Here is a 17,578-nt window from a genome sequence, read left to right on the forward strand (position 1 = left end):
TAGAGTGTGGCTTAGATTGTCTATTGTGCCCTGAATGTCTGTGTCTCAGTGCTGCCTCTTCCCTAGGAAACATAGTAGAAGCTACACAGAGTACAACAGCATTTAATGGTCAGAAACAGTTGTACAATATTATAGTCAGCCACAAAAGCTGTGTTGGAAGCCAGGGCCCAAACCTCCCCCACACCAGGCAAAGCAGTTTTGGCCAGGAGCTGGCATGTAGCTGGGCTCATCTCTTCTTCCCCTGGACCTAAGGGGAGCCCACTTCTAATATCCTCCAGCTACCACTCTGTATTCATCAGGGGAGGGGTATAAACCCCACATGCAAGAAGAACCCTTGCCCCCAGTGTAAAATGGGATGGGATTTTGAGTTATAATGAAGGGAAACCCTATGTAAGCTGTTAACATTGAGTTCAGGGGTTACTCCTGATATCTCCACCTCCCAAAGGTGCTCACTTTCCCAGCTTCTTCATCCGCTCGTCAATGCTGGCAAAATTCCCCTCAACTGTGGCCAGGTTTTCACGCATCGTTGTCTGCACCTACAAAGTGGGGTAGAGAGGTTTTACACTTGTTGGGTCCAGGTGCTCACCTGGATGAGGAATCTCCAGAAGAAATTCTCTCAAAAAGAAGAGAAATGAAAAAATAACTTATGGCCCCCCACGGTGGATTTTTTTGGTGTGTGATGGGGAACCAGGTATTGAACCCAGGGGCACTCAACCATGGAGGACATCCTCAGCCCTTTTTTGCACTTTATTTAGACAGGGTGTTGCTAAGTTGCTGAGGCTGGCTTTGAACTTGTGATCCTCTTGCCTCAGTCTCCCAAGCTGCTGGGATTACAGGTCCGCACCGCCATACTAGAAGGGGAATGTTTACTGCAACAGTTTCCACGCTACTACCATGGGCCTAGCTCAAAGGTCTGTAGGACTCCTAAAAATTCCCACCCTGACTTCAAAACAGTTATCTTTTATAAGTAATGAGAACCAAATGAGATTTTATTGAAATGAGGGTTTCTTTATTTCAAAATTTTAGAAAATTAAAGAAACACTACTATGCCAAGTACTTTATATGACTTTTCATTTATCTTAATGGTCCTATGATGGTCTCCCAACTTTAATGCTCCCTCCAACACTGAAAATAGTGTCTCCAATGGAAATTGAGGACTTGGTATGTGCTAGGCTTACTAAAAGAATGAATGAATGAAGGTGATGCTCACAGTCCAGGGTCAGAAAGGAAGTGGCAGAGCCAGGTTGGACCCAAGCCTACATTCTTTCCAATGCACTGTGCTCAGGAGCATCTGGAAAAGGACCCCAGGAAAGGTAAAGCCACACTGAGACACAGAGGTAAACAGTAGATTTTATAAGAAGAAAGGTCAACTACCTCCTCACAATTCATCCTTATTGCTGAGGAAGGTACAATTTCCAAATGGAACAACAGGGGTTCATAGGTTAAGTAAGTTGTCAAAGGTCCCACACTGAAAAACAGTATGGAAGATCAAACCGAGCCTCTGCCATAACACTGTGTTACAAAATAGGTTAAGGCAAAACCCTATGAGATAAAGCTGGAGAACCTTGTCTCTACATGCTGGAAGAAAGTGGTATCAAATCAATAAAGGGTCACACACCTGGGTCAAGAGGATGGAATTGTCCTTGAGAGAACTGGCAATCATCTGTTGGGTAGTATCCAAATGTGTCAAGAGTTGACCAAATTGCATGGCTACAAAAGAAGAAAGGTATGGTTGAAACTAGAATCCAAGTTGAGAGAGGGCAACCAAAGTGGTTCACTTTTCAACTCCTGGAATGACTGGAATCTAGCTTCTCACCTTGCTCATGCAGCTGTTTGATAGTAACAAGTCTTTGTACCAGCTCAGGAAGGGTGGAAGCGATGGGGCTCCAGCGCTGTATGGTTTCATATAGCTGGTGCACCTGGAGGGACATGACAGACTATGGCTGAAGTAGCCAGTGAAGAACCCTCTGACTGCTACTTCACTAGACTGAGGAAGGACCAACAGGCAGAGGGAAGCACTGCCCTGTTCCCCTCAGGTAATTAGAGTACATGGGAGGGCTGGGGATGTGGTTCAGTGATAGAGTGCTTATCCAGCATGTAAGAGGTTCTGGGTTCTATCCCAGTACCGCACACACACAGCTTATGGGAGCTGAGAACTGTGTTCTCATGCTTCAGTGTCAGCACTTGGAGAGAGAGCTAAGAGGGCTGAATGGTATGAAGCTAGAGAAGATACCTTCCTGACCTTGCTTTGTGTATCTGCATCCTCCACAGAGGCTTTATGCTTGGCAATCTCATTCACTTTCCCCAGGACACTCTGAAAGCATATTTTGAGGTTGATAGTGAGGGCATCTGGACTTTCCAAGTCCCAAGCCACCCAGGATCCAATTTGCCCCCCATTTAATACCTGTAGCCGAGCCTCTACTTGGTCTAAAACTGCAAGGTCCAAGGCGCTCACCTTTGCCTGCAAGAGCTCTACAGTTTCCTAGGAAGGATGGGACAAGTGTCACCAAATAAAAAGACTAAAAAGAGGCCTCTCCTATTCCACCAGAGTTAGTTCAAATATACCTACAGACCCCAAAGTAATTCTTAGACCCAACCTTCAAATCCCCTCTGCAATCCAATATTCCCATTACTGTCATACTTACCATAAGACAGGCTCCCTGTAGACCTGCAGAAAGGGGATTCTGGTGGGAAAGGGAGGGAAGAAATCAATTGTCCTTCTGTCTCCACATGATTACTGCCTTCTCCCATTCTCCTGGTTCTAACACTTGATCCCAGTAACCGAATCCCTTTTCTATCTTCCCAGGTTTGTGTGGAATGTTGTAGACCTTAGGGCTCAGGGTGAAAGATCTAAGTTTCAGACTAAGAATAGGAGAGCACCTGACCTGAGCATCCTGATCACAGCGTACAGTTGCCTCCAGCTCTGTCAGACGCTTCTCAAGTTCTGCAACCTAGGGGAAGGAAGTAGGTAAGATTTGCTATCCACCTCTCTGTTGCTAAGGTGGGAGGAACAAGAACCAGTTCTGTCTGTATGCCATTCCCCACTCCTGCCCCAAGGGACACCTTTCCCTGGACCACATCCCTAGCCACAATCTTAAAATCCTAACTGAAAGTAGTTGGGCAAGGGAAATACTGAGAATGAGACATCAAGATGGCTCAGAAGCCTTCCCAGTACCCTCTCCCCAGGTCTGATCCTTCAGAGGGATGCAAGAAAAACTATAGGGCCATGTCTCTCCTGGCCCCCCAATCAACCTATATATATATTTACTTTGGCAGCTTGAGAGAATTTGTCCTGCTCAGGCCGAGAATGTAGTTCGTAAGTGACGAGGCTGCTGTCTGCGGGGGTCCCACTGGTGGTCTTTCCCCCTGAACTCCCTTTGCTGTTCTTTGTTGCTTCCAGCTGCAGCAGTAGGCGCCTGGGTCAGGAGACCAAGTAATAATATCATGACTTGAAGGATGATTCTTTTCTTGCCTTAGCATAATGAACAGCTAGGTCACTTCTCCCCTTAGTTTCCCTGTTAGAAGCTGGCTGAGTCCCTCCATAATTCCAATCAGCAATAATTTCCGACAAATGGAGCACCCACTTAGCCAGAGCTCCGTCAGGGTCAGTGAGGTTGATCGCGGCATCTGGTCCCAGCAGCTTCTCCAGGTGAGAAGCAACCAGCTGCTGCTTCAGGGATGCCAGCTGTTTAGCCAGTACCACAGGGGTTAGCTTCTCCTCAGTGGCTGATTCCTTTACTGTTGTCTGGTATGAAAAAAAAAGGTACACAATGAGGGGTGGCAGGAATGAATCAAGGGGAAAAAAAAAGTAGAAAGAAAGATCAATAGCCTTAAGGATAAGGATGCCAGGCAGGGTGGTGCACACCTATAATCCCAATCATGAGGCTGAAGTAGGAGGATCATAAGTTCAAGGCCAGCCTGGACAATTTATCGAGACCCTATCTTAAAAACAAAAAGGGCTGGGAATATAGTCCAGAATATCCCTGGGTACTACCAGTACCCCAAGGGAAAAGAAGCCTTAAGGACAGTTGTGGCTAAAAGTCACTAGGATGGTTTTTAGCATAGTAAACTTCCTACATAACAACAATGAATGTAGATGTGTATTCCCAAACTCTGAAAACCCTAGTGCCCTTATCCAGGAGCTTAGGGAATATTTCTCTTCCTGCTGGGAGGTTCTCTTCTGTTATGTAAATCACTGCAGAGCTGAAGAGGAGAGAGTATACAGTTACCTTGATTTTCTCAACTTCAGTTGTCAGCTCTTGGACCTCATGCAGTAGTCGCTGGTACTTTTGCTGAGGTGTCTCCTTCACTCCCAGACCCTCTCCAAGCTAAAAGCAAGGATGGATGTTGATGTTACACCTTCTATTCAGAAAGCCTCCAGAATTTATCCAAGCCCTGGGCCTAAGTCATAAGGTATCATATCCCACACTGAATCCTCAACACCCTAGTAAAGAAGATGTGGAGATAGCCCAGAGGTCTGGAGATGCTCCAGAACAAACAGCAGGGGGGAAGAACATGGTCAACTGCATCAACTGCATCCTGCTAGGTTCCTGAGGAATACAACCAGAGAAACTCAGAATCTGAACTATACTCCTCAATCCCCTATTAAAATGCCTACTAGACAAGATCACCACACCATTCCCATCAACACACACACAACAAACCATCTCATATTCTCCGGATTCATATCCTGTCCTCTTGGTTTTTCCAATGCGATCTGAGAAATCTGCCAAGAAAAGAAGATAGGACTGAGGGCCTAACCTCGGTCCAGGGCAGTCATGATCTCAGGTGACTGTGAAGGATTCCAACAGAGATCTCCCTGAGGAACCCTTTCCCCAGAGCAAAAGTCACTAAGATATGAGGACAGGAGGCCACTTCTCACACTTGTCCTCTAGGCATCCCCCTCACCCAACTTTCAGCCCAGTCTTACCAAGTCCCTTTGTCCCCACTCTCTTGTCCTTGAACTTGTCATAGGCAGCGTTGGGATTGACAATGATATGCTCCACACTTGTGCTCGTCAGCTCCTCCTGAAGAAATAGGTAGTTCAGGCCAGGGATTGACTCATTCCCAGTCTAGAACTTCCTCTATCCCACAAAAATCCATACATACTAGGAGACTAGGCTCTAATGTTCCAAAGGGAAAGTAGGAAGAAGGGCGATTTTGTTCTAAACTGCCGACCCAGGCTCAGCTTAGGAAACAGAAGCTTCCTGGTAAATTTGGAACCTCAGTTGTATAAATATTAACACCCTGATTCAGCTGGGAACAGAGGCAGCATAACCTCCCCACCCACTTTGTACATAAGCCTCCCTGCCCCCACCTCTCCCAGTTATCTGACACACACCATGCACTAAAGGTAAGAAACCAACCTGACCTCTCTTAACCTCCCCCTCCCAAAAGTAAATGTGCTTGCCAACTGAACAACCTCCCATTCTTGCTGGAGGAAAGCAAAAGGAAGGCAAGCAGACAGGCCAATAACTAAGTGCGAATATTAGGACTTTCAACCTACTAAAGGTACCAGCTCTTAGATAGAAAAGGAAGGCCAACAGAAGGCTTAAGAAGGTTGGTTTCCAGACTTCTGTGAGGTCAGCCAATTCAGGGGATGGAAAAAATAGGCAAAGGCTTACTGGATAATTTTCTATGGGACATCTTAGTAAAAACAACAAGCAATAGCTGCTTGTCATGAGCATTATGGGCAAGGGCCATATGTAAGCCCTGAAATGAGGATGCTGCACTGTCTCTTCACAGAGAAGCTACAGCACCTGCTTTCTCCCCAATCCCTTTTCTACAACCAAAGAGCTGAAGCTCTACCATAGCAGAGGACATGGCTAAGAGAGTAAAAGAGACTATACCCTAGAAACTGAAGCAGAAGTTTCCCCCTTAAAAGATCAATTTTCTGTTCAGTTCCAATAACTAAACCAAGACTGGGCACTCCTTCAGTCAGAAGACTGATGGCTCTCACTAGAGCACTGAAGGAAGGGGAAAGGAGACTCATGAGTCCCTTTCTGTTGGGGGAGGTATCTCCACTTTCCATAGGAGGAAGGCAAACTGACTCTTCTTTCCTTCACTTAGGAAAATGGTTCTTGACACTGGTTGCACATTAGAATCACTTAAAAAAAAACAATTATTTTTTTAAGTGGTCTGGGCCCACTTTTTAAATTCTGATTTAATTGTTATGGAGTAAGGCCAACTTTATCCAGACAATTTTAAACTGCAGTCAGGTCAGAACCTCTGCCTGTGTGGCTCTGTGGGAAGGGGAAAGGGGGAAATGGAGGTATATCACAGAGCTAGCAGCAGATAGAGGAAGGGTCTGTCCTTCACCTTTGCTCTGCTATAGAAGGAAATCAGTGTGGATGTCAGCTTTAAAAATAAAGGGGGAATCAGGCATGGTGGTACATGCCTATAATCCCAGCTGATTGGGTGGCTGAGACAGAAGGATGCAAGTTCAATGCCAACTTCAGCAACTTAGTGAAGCCCTAAGCAACTTATTGAAACTCTGTCTCAAAATAAAAAAATAATAATAAATAAAAAAGAGCTAGGGATGTGGCTCAAAAGTTAAGTACCCCTTGGTTCAATCCCTGGAACAACAACAAAAAAAAAAAAAAAATAAGAATTATCAACTTTGATTCTTTTTTCTTCAGAGGCTGCTAGATGGAAGAGCAGGAGTTATAAAGGTAGGGAAAACAAAGGGGCTGAATGCCGCACATGAAAGTGCAAATGATTCCCTCTTGAACCTTCTCTGAAAGGGGCTGGGTATGATTGCACAGGCCTGTAATTCTAGTTTCAGGGAGGCTGAGATAGGATCACAAATTGAGGACTGAGGATGTAACTCAGTAGTGGAGAGCTAGCCCAGCATGTTTGAGGTTCTGGGTCCAAAAACTGAAAAGAACCACCCTCCCCAGCAAAAAATAACATTCTCTGAAATTATAGCTAAAGCACCCATTTGCCAAATAGCCGTGTGGTCTCTGGTTTCTATAAGCTGAGAAGAATTCGGGTTTAGAGTAGACAACCACTTATTTTAAATTGACAATCAAGAATATGCCGCCTCTAGGGGCTGAGGCTATGGCTCAGTGGTAGAGCACTTGACTGCTGGCATGTGTGAGCCACTGGGTTCAATTCTCAGAACTGCATATAAATAAAGGTCTATCAACAACTAAAACCAATATTTTAAAAAAAAAAAAGAATATGCCATCTCTAGCCAGGCATGGTGGTGCATACCATTGTAATCCCAACAATTTGGGAGGCTGAGGCAGGATGTTCACAAATTTAAGGTTAACCTGAGCAATTTAGCATAACCCTACCTCAAAATGAAAATAAAAAGAATATGCAACTTCTTCCTGGGCCTGGTGGCACAGGCCTGTAATCCCAGCTACTCAGGAGTCTGAAATAGGAGGAACTCAAGTTTGAGGCCAGCCTTGGCAGCATAATGAGATCCTATCTCAAAAAACAAACAAACAAACAAAAAATTAAAAAATTAAAATTTATTTTTAGGGGCTGGGGTTGTGGCTCAGCAGTAGAGCGCTTGCCTTGCATGTGTGAGGTCCTGGGTTCGATCCTCAGCACCACATAAAAATAAATAAATGAAATAAAGGTATTGTGTCTAACTATCACTAAAAAATAAATTTAAAAAAAATTATTTTAAAGGGTTGAGGATGTGGCTCAATGATAAAGTACCTGCTTATTATGTACAAGGCCCTGGGTTCAATTCCCAATTACACACACACACACACACACACACACACACATACACACACACAAAGAATATGGGGCTTCTCCCCATGAAAGCCCCAATCAAGGCCACTTTAAATTTTTAAATCCTTTTAAAAAGAGGAACGGGCTGGGCGTGGTGGTGCATGTGCTTGTAATCCCAGCAGCTCAGGAGGCTGAGGCAGGAAGATTGCAAGTTCAAAGCCAGTCTCAGCAACTTAGGCCCTAAACAACTTAGCGAGACTCTGTCTCAAAACAAAAAATGAAAAGGGCTGGGGATGTGGTTCAGTAGTTAAGTGCCCTATGTTCAATCCCTGGTATGAAAGAAAGAGAGAAGCGGGGGGGGGGGGGGGGGGGGGGAGGGGAAGGAATGAAAAATAGGGGCTGGGGGTGTATCTCCTTGGTAGAGCTCCTGCCTAGCATGTTCAAGGGCCTGGGGTCTATTCCCAGCACCACACAAAATACACAAATAAATAAATAAGGAATGAGAGATATAACCTACAGACCAAGGAAAGAAATCATAACCACCATCTGTTAAGTCATTATTATAAACAGGTGCTATGTAGATGAGAACCTACATTCTTATTTATATTCCTAAGTAAGGAAAGTGGGGGAAAGGGGGGTAAAAAATGTTCCAACACTTGAAAGGTGAAGCTTCACTAGAAAGGTGAAGCTCAGAGATTCTGGACAGTCAGAGAAATAAATAGTACTTTTCCCTGCTATATGAATATGACCTGGACAGGACATTGGCATCCTCTGTGAGCCTCTTAAAGGCTATGGCCTCAGGGGACTCAGGTGGGCAGCACACAATAGTTCTCCAGTGGCATCTGCTCCACCAATGTCTAAAAGATCTGGGGCATGGGTTAGGGGTAGTGTCATTACAGTGACCTGTGAGACAGGAAAAGTTTGTCAGCTGAGTATAGGACTGAATAGAGGGATGAAAGATTTAGTAGAAACAAAAGGTCAGAAAAATAACTGCCCATACAGCACACCCCGTTAAAAAGCAGATGAAAGGTCAGGCTTCTTACCAGCTCCTTGTGGATTCCCCAGAGGTGAGAAAATCAAAAGAGTTAAAAGGAGAGGGAGTTGGGGAATGGGGAGGAGGGAGGGGAAAAAAAGACAAAATTATTATTAGCAAATTGTCACATGCACTATATGACAAGTCTTTAAATATACCATACCACAGGGCCCCAGGGGAGCCTAGCAAAATTTGGGGGCCAAGAAATTTTAGCTGGGGTCATCATATACCCCAAGGAAAAGAAGACCATGACACCCTTTCTTCTCTAGTGGTGAAGATGTCATGAAGCTTTGCTATTAACAACAGCAATCTAGTATCATCTGAGAACTGGGAGTTAGATGTTAGAAGCTAGTAGCATGGAACAGAAAAGTGCAAGAAAGCTGAGGTAGAGGGGAAGTTGTAGGAATGGCAGAATATGGAGCAGAGGATGTGGAGACTCTGAGGACCTGTAGCTGATTGAAGGTCCGTAATTCTCAAGGGGGAAGTTTCCCTTCTTAGTTCATGGTCTAAGTCTTCCTGTCTCTTGGTTTCTTTACTTGTGAAAAACTGGACATTTGGATGGCAGAATTAAGTCAAAGGGTACTCCTATGGATGGTCTAATAGAACTTTAGGCCAGGCAGAACAAGATATGTCAGGTACTGATGGTGATTATAAGGAAACATGAAGTACCCAACTGCAGTCTGGTTCTTATTTTCCGCTGCCAGAGAGAGGCAGGGCAAAACCTGGTCCCTCTCACAGCCTAGTATGTATTCATCCTGAGTGGTTGGTAACTCATCCTGCAGCTCTGAGTGATGCTGAGCAATTCTGCCATGATATACTAGCACAAACAGCCCAGAGGACACCAAGCTTCACAGCTACCAGCCTATGAGTATAACATGTTTTTCCAACCCCTTGTTCACAAGTCTCACAGGGGATAGAGCATGGATAAGGGGGAAGGGTGAGAGTATTCTAAAAAGGCCTTATTTTAGTCCAGGCCACAGAGATAAGGTCTCCATTCTAGACAACATTGGTTTAAAACTGCTGGGAGGGGAAATCCAATTGCATGTTCTGCTTTTGTGCAGCTCTGCTGATAGGCAGATAGAAGGAGGGAAGACTGAGTATGGTTACATATACATAAAAAACCCATGGTGGGATAAAGATAAGTGCTCCCTACTCCAAAATCTAAGCCAGATACATTGACCTTTCCAGTACCTAGCCAATGCCAGGATCCAGCCCAGGCAAGGCTCCTCTTTTAGCCCAGGGAAGAAGTGGCTCCATGTCCTGTGGTCTAGGCTGGGTTGTCTCCACAGTGGGCTTAAGCACTCACAAGTGCACACATGCAGACACACAAGGGAGGTACACACACTATGCACTATTTCTCTGATTTGTCTCACCAGCTAAAACCAGCAGGGGAGAAACTCAAGGGATTGGGGGGACAATGGGCCATAAACTCAAGTTCAAACAATAAGGAATGGGCAGAATGGGGAAGACAGAAAACTCAAAGGAAAAGGAAAAGCGGTACATTGTTTTTAAATATATACACCACTTCCAGGTCAATCTTATGGGTGGATTGAAGGATAATGAGATTTTGTGCAGAATTTCTATTACTTGGTGTAGTAATAGTTACCATGGAAACCTAGTACACCACAATCACCTTGATAGAAAAATTCCAAGTGCCCTGACTCTAAATACCAGTTTACCTGGTACAAGACTCTTAGTCCCTCTCACTAATGGACTCCCAGACTCCCCAGGGCTCTTTGACTAAGTGTCTGGGTCACAGAGGACAAGATCTGAGGTTCTAAATCAGGCAGGGAAGTGACCACCTCTATCCCTGAACCTCTTCAGGTTCTACACCAACATTGCAGGCAGGGAGACTTCAGAACCATGATGACAGGGAAGGTGGAGAGAGCCACAGAATAAAACTGTCCAGGATGGACAAATGCAATGCTGACCATTCATCCATTTCTAAAGGAGGGGTGCAGAAACAGAAAGACTTGCAAAAATACAACACAAATTATCTTAGAACTGCAATATAATACTTCCTTCCCATCCTATGTACGTTTCTCTAAAGGCTTAGCATGGGAGAATATTAACATGAGGATTCTTTCCCCAGGAATAATCCCATATAACTAAGAAGGCAAGACTTTGGCCGTCCCTTGTTCTCTGCCCTTGTCTAGAATGTCTCAAAGTCATTCCATAAAAATCTAATTCCATATAGTCTCAAGAAGAAAAAGGCATACCCTTGCTACCTCTGATCCCTAAATGCCTCGTTTAAAAGCATCATAGCCTCCATGTTTCTATCCCATCCTCCACTGGACAGTTTTATTCTTCAGACCTCACAAGGGGGAGAAACAGTGATTTGTGGATTATAGTTGTTTTTCTAAACCTTGATTAATGATTTTAATAATAAGGCCAGCAGGCTCCTCAGTGACCCAGCTAGGGACTCATTGGAATTAAAAATGATTAGCTACAACAATTGCACAGTGGCAGAGCATTGCATGCGAGGTGGCAGATGAAAAAAAAAAACATGCAGAGAAGAAGCACTGAATGGTCTTACTTGTGCAAACTAGTGTCCAGGCAGGGTGGTGAGGAGGGAGGATGGGGGAAGCATTAGGAAAAACTCAGGTTAAGTTCAAGTGCACCAACAGTCAGCGAACACAATCAAGCATTCTCTAGATATTCTAAACTGTAAGGAAGAAAACCTACTGTTTTTCATCTCAGATTGGGGAGTCTCCAGCAGCCTTTGCTGGTACCCTACCAAACTATGGCTAATTAACTCTCCATTCTTTTACATAGCATTGGGGGTAGTTACACAATAAAGGGAGAAACAAAATCATAATTTTAGTGAGACTTTCTTAAACTTATTACTCTTGCTCCAGCAGTTCAAAAGCCATGAGCAGAGTGCCTCACTGACCCAAGGCAGGCTGTGGGTCTGGGGGAAGGCATTCCATTTGGGAACTAGTTTTCCTAATAAAACATTTTAAGAAAAGTTTCCAAATAAGCCTGCTGCACTTCAACCCAGGAGTATCTGAAATGCAGAGACCTTCCCAGATCATGAAGGAAACGGTGAGTCTGTACAGTTTTCTTACCTACTCTTATTTTAGAATATTCTACTTCTGGCTAAAATTGTTTCAAAGGGATTTTAGGAGAAAAATCCCTGTAGAAAAACTAAAGTCTTCTGCTACTTTTTTTTCCCATTTCCCCCACTATGGGAATCATAAAACTTTTATGTTTATCTAGCAATTAAGATCTTTAAGGGACATTAAAAGACATTGTTTCCTTCAGTAGTCCAATTTCTTCTGCAGTGAAGGAATCAGAGAAAGGAGGTTAAAGGGCAGTGAGCATCAACACTACTTGATAATCCTTTACAATAAAAATCTGAGGACTGGAGTTGTGGCTCAGTGGTAGAGCATTTGCCTGGCATGTGTGAGGCCTTGGGTTCAATCCTCAGCACCACATGTAAATAAATAAAATAAATGATCCATTTACAACTAAAAAATATCTTTTAAAAAATAAAGTAAATTTTAAAAAAATCTGGAGACTCTCCAAAATGTTCCACAAGAAGGTGGCCATATTGGTGTCTCCAGGGAAGGGAACTGAGTGGTGTTAGCCAGGGGTAGGGGACAGACTTTTCACTACCCTACCTTGAATTTTTTTTTGTTTGTTTTGTTTTCTGTGCATTTATTATCTATTTTTAAAAATAATAAAATTAGCTGGGCATAGTGGTACATAGTTGTAATCCCAGCAATTTGGGAGGTTGAGGCAGGAGAATCACAAGTTTGAGATCAACCTTGGCAACTTAGTGAGACTCTCAGCAATTTAGCAAGAAGCTGTCTCAAAACATCAAAAGGACTGGGGATATAGCTCAGTGGTAGAGCAACCCTGGATTTGATTCCCAGCATCAAAAAGACAAAAGAAAAAAAGTGCTAATAAAATTAAAGTTGAATGGTGGTGTATGCCTATAATCCCAGCAGCTCAGGAGGCTGAGGCAGGAGGACTGCAAATTCAAAGCCAGTCTTAGAAAGTTAGCCAGACCCTGTCTCAAAATAAAAAACAAAAACAGAAGGGGGTTGCTGCTCAGTGGTAAAGCACCTCTGGATTCAATCCCTGAAACTGAATAAATAAATGAACATATGTAAATAAATAAATAATCAAAGTTAAAAATAATCTGGAGACCAAGGCAGAGAATGCTGTTGCCAGGCATTAAGAGATAATTGAAAAACTCATATATCATATGCACTGCTACTTGTGCTAGGCCTCAGGCAGGTAGGTGATAAGGGGATAGTCAGAAAGCAGGCCTGGTGGATACAATGTTTCTGGCTGGCTAAGAATACAATTCACTGCTCTTTTGAGTTGCACATTTACTTCAGTATTAAGAGCCATTTATTCAGTTGATTTCCTGAAAGTTGTTCTTCTAAGACCACTGGGATATGCAGGGGCCAGATATTAGCTGTCATCAGGAAACATCAGGCTCCAAAAGCAGCTGAAGGTCTCCCCATTCCACCTACTAATCTCTAATGACAGAGAGTCACTTAGTTGAGCCTCAGGTGATGAAGGCAACTCAACTCCTTCTGTATTTAACCATCCAGCTCCTAGGCACCTCTACGCTGGCATCCTGGGCAACATGCCACAGGAGATAAACTCTTGTGGCGTGCCCTCCTCAAAAGTCACTGTACTAGTTGCTACTAAAATAGGCTGCTCTGACATAGAGGGGAGAAAAGAGCCACATATTCAGAGCTACACATTCAGGTTTTCCACACCTACAATGGGCATCATCTTCCTTTTATTAAGAGTTATTCAAGTATCTTCAAAAGGAAAATGAAAATGTAATTTTTTCTTTGAAAAGGGGACTGATGTGACAATTATCCATTTGTATCACAGTTAAGTGACAAAAGGACAGAATTCTGTTCATTATTTCACCATGAAGGCTTGATATTTTACAGGCAGAGCCCAAAATATAAGAAGAGCAATCTTTAAACTGTGGTAGTACAGGGAATTCCTCAGCATACACACCTTGTGGGGATGGAGACAGGTTCCTCTCACACTGCTACCCTCTTGGAGTGACAGGTGCAGTCAGGTCTTTGGTCAACATCATATGCATTATCTCCAGATATTTAAGCTTGGGGGACAGACTGACATGCCAGCAAGAACAGAAGCCACAAGGAACATACCACTGAGAGAAGGAACAGGGAAGGTGTTCCCTACAATGTAGGAAGCACTTTCACATGGGGAACCAAATAAGGAATAAGTGAGTATGCCAAGCCATACATTATAAATCAGCAACCAGCAATTCCCAGAACTAACCAGCCCCACAGACATGGCCACAGGACTTAAAGACACACCAACTGGGCCATATACTGAGACTGTTCCATGACTTATGGTCGGGCCTTCACTGATATTTCACAGCATCAATGTGACCCCAGCCCAGATCTCTGTGGAAATAAAACCTAAAACATATATACTATAAGAAATGCTCATAGATCTTTGTCTTTGTTGGCACTTACAGAGTTTTATTATATTGATTTCCATTCAATTTCATTTTTTTCTTCCTTATATTTTCTATATGTATCCATCTTAATTCTTCCATTATTTCTCATATGTATCCTAATCCCCTCATTAGTCTGGGGCTCCTTGAGGGAAGGGACATTTCCTCCTCTGCATTGCACAAAAATCAACACAGGTGCCAGGCGTGGTAGTGCACACCTGTAATCCTAGAGACTTAGGAAGTTGAGGCAAGAAGATCAAAAGTTTGAGATCAGCCTCAGCAACATACTGGGGCCCTAGGCAACTCAGTGAGACCCTGTCTCAAAATAAAAAATGCTGGGGATGTGGTTCAGTGATTAAGTGCCCCTGGGTTCAATCCCCAGTACCAAAACCCAAATAAATCAACACAAATTGAACATATCCAATAAACTATGCTAAGTGCTTTTCTCATGGTTAAAATGTATCTACGGCTAATTCCCTCCTCCTCAGAGTTCTTGGATGCCGAAGTGCTGCCATGACCTCTTCTCTGCTGATAGGAAAGGCTTATGTTTTCCCTCAAATTTATTTGGCTCTACCCTTATGTTTTTAGAATCTCCAAATCATTTTCTTATTCCTTGACCAATGAGCACTGGATATTCACATGGAAGAGTATGTCTCTAGTTTAAAGTCTAGTTCTTGGTAGGTAACTAATGAACACATATTGAGTGAAATAATAAAATAAAAGGCCTACTTTCTACCATCAAACAGATTATATATGCTTGGGCTTTAGGACCCATTGAAATGGGTTAGAACCCAAAAGCCTAACTAAGTTACTAGTCCCAAATGTAATAGTTTTGAGATATTTCAATTTTATTTAAAAGGACCAAGAATCAGGGATTTGCAAATAGATCTTGTTAGCTGTAATTTCACTGACTTGACTCTCCTTTGGCATTGCTTGTTGGTGGCTGCAAGCTCTGCAACCTACATACCACTCAGGCTGGGGTTGGCATACCCACTTATTGTGGTCGCTTGCCAAAGTAGGGAAAGGATCTATGGGGGAAGAGAGGTCAGAGTCCAAGGAATCCTGAGGCAGCACATAGTCTTACCGCATCAAACTCTGCTTGATCATCCTCAGGTAGGTCGCTGGTTTCATAAACATCTGGTTCGTTCCTGGCCTGCAGGAAGAAGCAGTGACCACCCAACCTCACTACCTAGCATCCACCAACCTCTTACCAGACTCCATTTAACAAACTAATGGAGAAGGCAGGGTTCTGCCATACCAGGATTCTGTTCTTTCCTCTCCATCTGCCTTACTAATGGCATGTCAGTTCCCTTGTCTCAGTGAAGTGGGGGTGACAGCGGGTACAAATGGGACCTAAGGATAAACAGTGAATGTGATAACAAAGCTGTTATCCTGAACTTGGACAGGAAGAGTCCTGTCCAAGATAGGTGAGGATCTTCCTCGAATTAGGCCCCTGTGATATGGGTTAAGAGTGACTCAGGACCTTAATTCCTAGGGTTCTGTGCCCCAACCCCCACCCCGAGAATGCAGGCAGGGGAGCACCAAAGGAGGGTACACTCCAGCTTGTTCATGAGGAGTGAGGGGCAGACATAGGTCCCCCAAAAGACAGAATTTCCATGGGGCACAAGAAGGGTTCTGCCACAGTAAACCTCTTCCTTTGGCAGGATGAAGACCGTCACCAAGTTGTCTGGTGAGTATGTCCAGGGTAGGGATGAGGGGCTTATTGGGAGATTTGGGGGAGGCACGGGTGGTGTTGACACGGATGGCAGAAACACTCGGGCACAAGTGGTAAACACCCTGACGATTTCTGGGCCGAGAAACCGACGACTGCCAGAAAGGGGGCCTGATGCGCCGTCCGACGGCCAGGCCCAGTCAGGTCAGAGGAGTCCGGAAGGTGCTGCAGCCGGTCGGGGAGAGAGCGGCAGGAGCCCTTGGGGCGGAGGAGGGGCTGCAGGCGGGAGGGGTCACGGGTTGGTTTCTGTTGGGGGTCCTTGGGAGGTCGGGGGCGCGGTCCTGGGGAGCCAGGGCCGGCCCTGTACTCACAATGCCGGGAAGGTCGGCGTATTTAGGGTCCGCCATGGCGGCGGCGAGGCGGGGCTGGGGGACCGGAGCCTCGGTGGAGCCGGGGCGGGTGATCGGACAGGGGAGAGATTGGGTCCGGGTCCCCAGCTAAGGCGGCGGCAAAGGGAGCGGCAGAGGAGCGGGAAGTCTCGCGACAGGAGTAGCACACCAGAAGGGTAAGCAAAAGTCGCGAGAACACCCCGCTACCACACCCCTGGAGACGGTGGGATTGGCGAGAGCGAGGCCAAGCAATGAGGTAATGGCGAGGATCGTCGCCTAGAATTGTGGGATATGTAGTCCTGGCTCTCTGGAGCTTGGGTGGGGAATGCACCTTAGGGAGCTATTTCGTTCAACTTATTTCCTTTAATTTTTACATCAAGTCTGGGAAAGAACTTTTTTAATTCCCATATTGGACTCCCAGGAATTAGTGACGAGATAAAATCAAGTAGTCATGTCGTGAGGGCTTCAAAAAACAGTAGTAATAAGTAAAATTTAGTTAAGGCTTAGCATGTTTGGAATGGAAAAGTTAAGCAGTGTTCTTAAGTTAGGACTGTTATATAAAATACAGGACATCCAGTTAAATTTGAATTTCAGATAAAAACTAGTATTGGTGTTTTGTTTGGTTGTGCTCTGTTTTGTCCCATATTTGAGACACATAAAATTGCTTACCTAAAATTCAAGTTTAACTAGATAAATTGCTTTTGTTTTTGTTTTTCAAGTTTGGAAATCCTATCTAAAGTTCAGAAATGGATAAATGACGGTTCTGAGTCTGTCTAAACACTCTCTATCCTCTTAATCATTTCATTAATAGTTCCCAGACTTCTGAATTTCGCGGTTTAATACAATTAAAACAACATACCTTTCTTAAGGATACACATAGTGAAGCTATACATTTAATTTACCAGGTAAATATATTACAAATAGAAAACCTACAAGATACCATTGCTACTATTACTTGGTAGAAAAGTAAAAGGACAAATTCTTAGAGTAAAAGTCCTTTGAGACTCAACAAATCCAGCTTTATGTGAAACTCACTACATTGTTCTTTGGGGTTCAGACACACCCATTAAACTTTTCTTTCTGACTAGTGACACCTTATGGACTGGCATTTTGCAGCTCCTTTGCTAAGGATGCCACCTTGTAGCCCCTGATGGCCTGAAGTTGGGATGTTTCCTGAGTTTGCAGGATGCTGCAACTCAGAAATATTGCCAAACCAAATGACTGGAGAGTTCCTGAGTTTGGAACTCATTGTGTTCTCTCTCCTGGCTTCTCCCCAAGCCTCTGCCTTTTTCTCCCACAGACTACTGCCTTCTTATTCAGTTGCTTCCGCT

The 17,578-nt window shown here is 44.2% G+C and overlaps 1 protein-coding gene across 2 annotated transcripts; it reads right to left on the reverse strand.

Annotated features, from left to right (window-relative positions):
• Positions 1-86: 86 nt before the first annotated feature.
• Dctn2 (dynactin subunit 2) lies at positions 87-16,439 on the reverse strand. Of its 2 annotated transcripts, none has more exons than XM_076854770.1 (14): positions 16,230-16,439; positions 15,271-15,339; positions 4,931-5,027; positions 4,665-4,726; positions 4,230-4,328; positions 3,585-3,745; positions 3,269-3,416; positions 2,886-2,951; positions 2,646-2,684; positions 2,405-2,482; positions 2,234-2,314; positions 1,817-1,919; positions 1,619-1,710; positions 87-536 (listed from the first exon to the last, which is right to left on the reverse strand). In XM_076854770.1, the coding sequence occupies exons 1-14, from the start codon at positions 16,263-16,265 to the stop codon at positions 450-452; spliced, it is 1,218 nt and encodes a 405-aa protein (XP_076710885.1). In that variant the 5' UTR covers positions 16,266-16,439; the 3' UTR covers positions 87-449. The 2 variants fall into 2 exon arrangements, with proteins under 2 accessions (XP_076710885.1, XP_076710886.1); XM_076854771.1 differs by having other exon boundaries at positions 2,243-2,314; positions 16,230-16,438.
• Positions 16,440-17,578: the final 1,139 nt, after the last annotated feature.

Source organism: Callospermophilus lateralis, chromosome 4 (assembly GCF_048772815.1).
Source record: "Callospermophilus lateralis isolate mCalLat2 chromosome 4, mCalLat2.hap1, whole genome shotgun sequence".
In the NCBI taxonomy this organism is placed as follows: Eukaryota; Metazoa; Chordata; class Mammalia; order Rodentia; family Sciuridae; genus Callospermophilus; species Callospermophilus lateralis.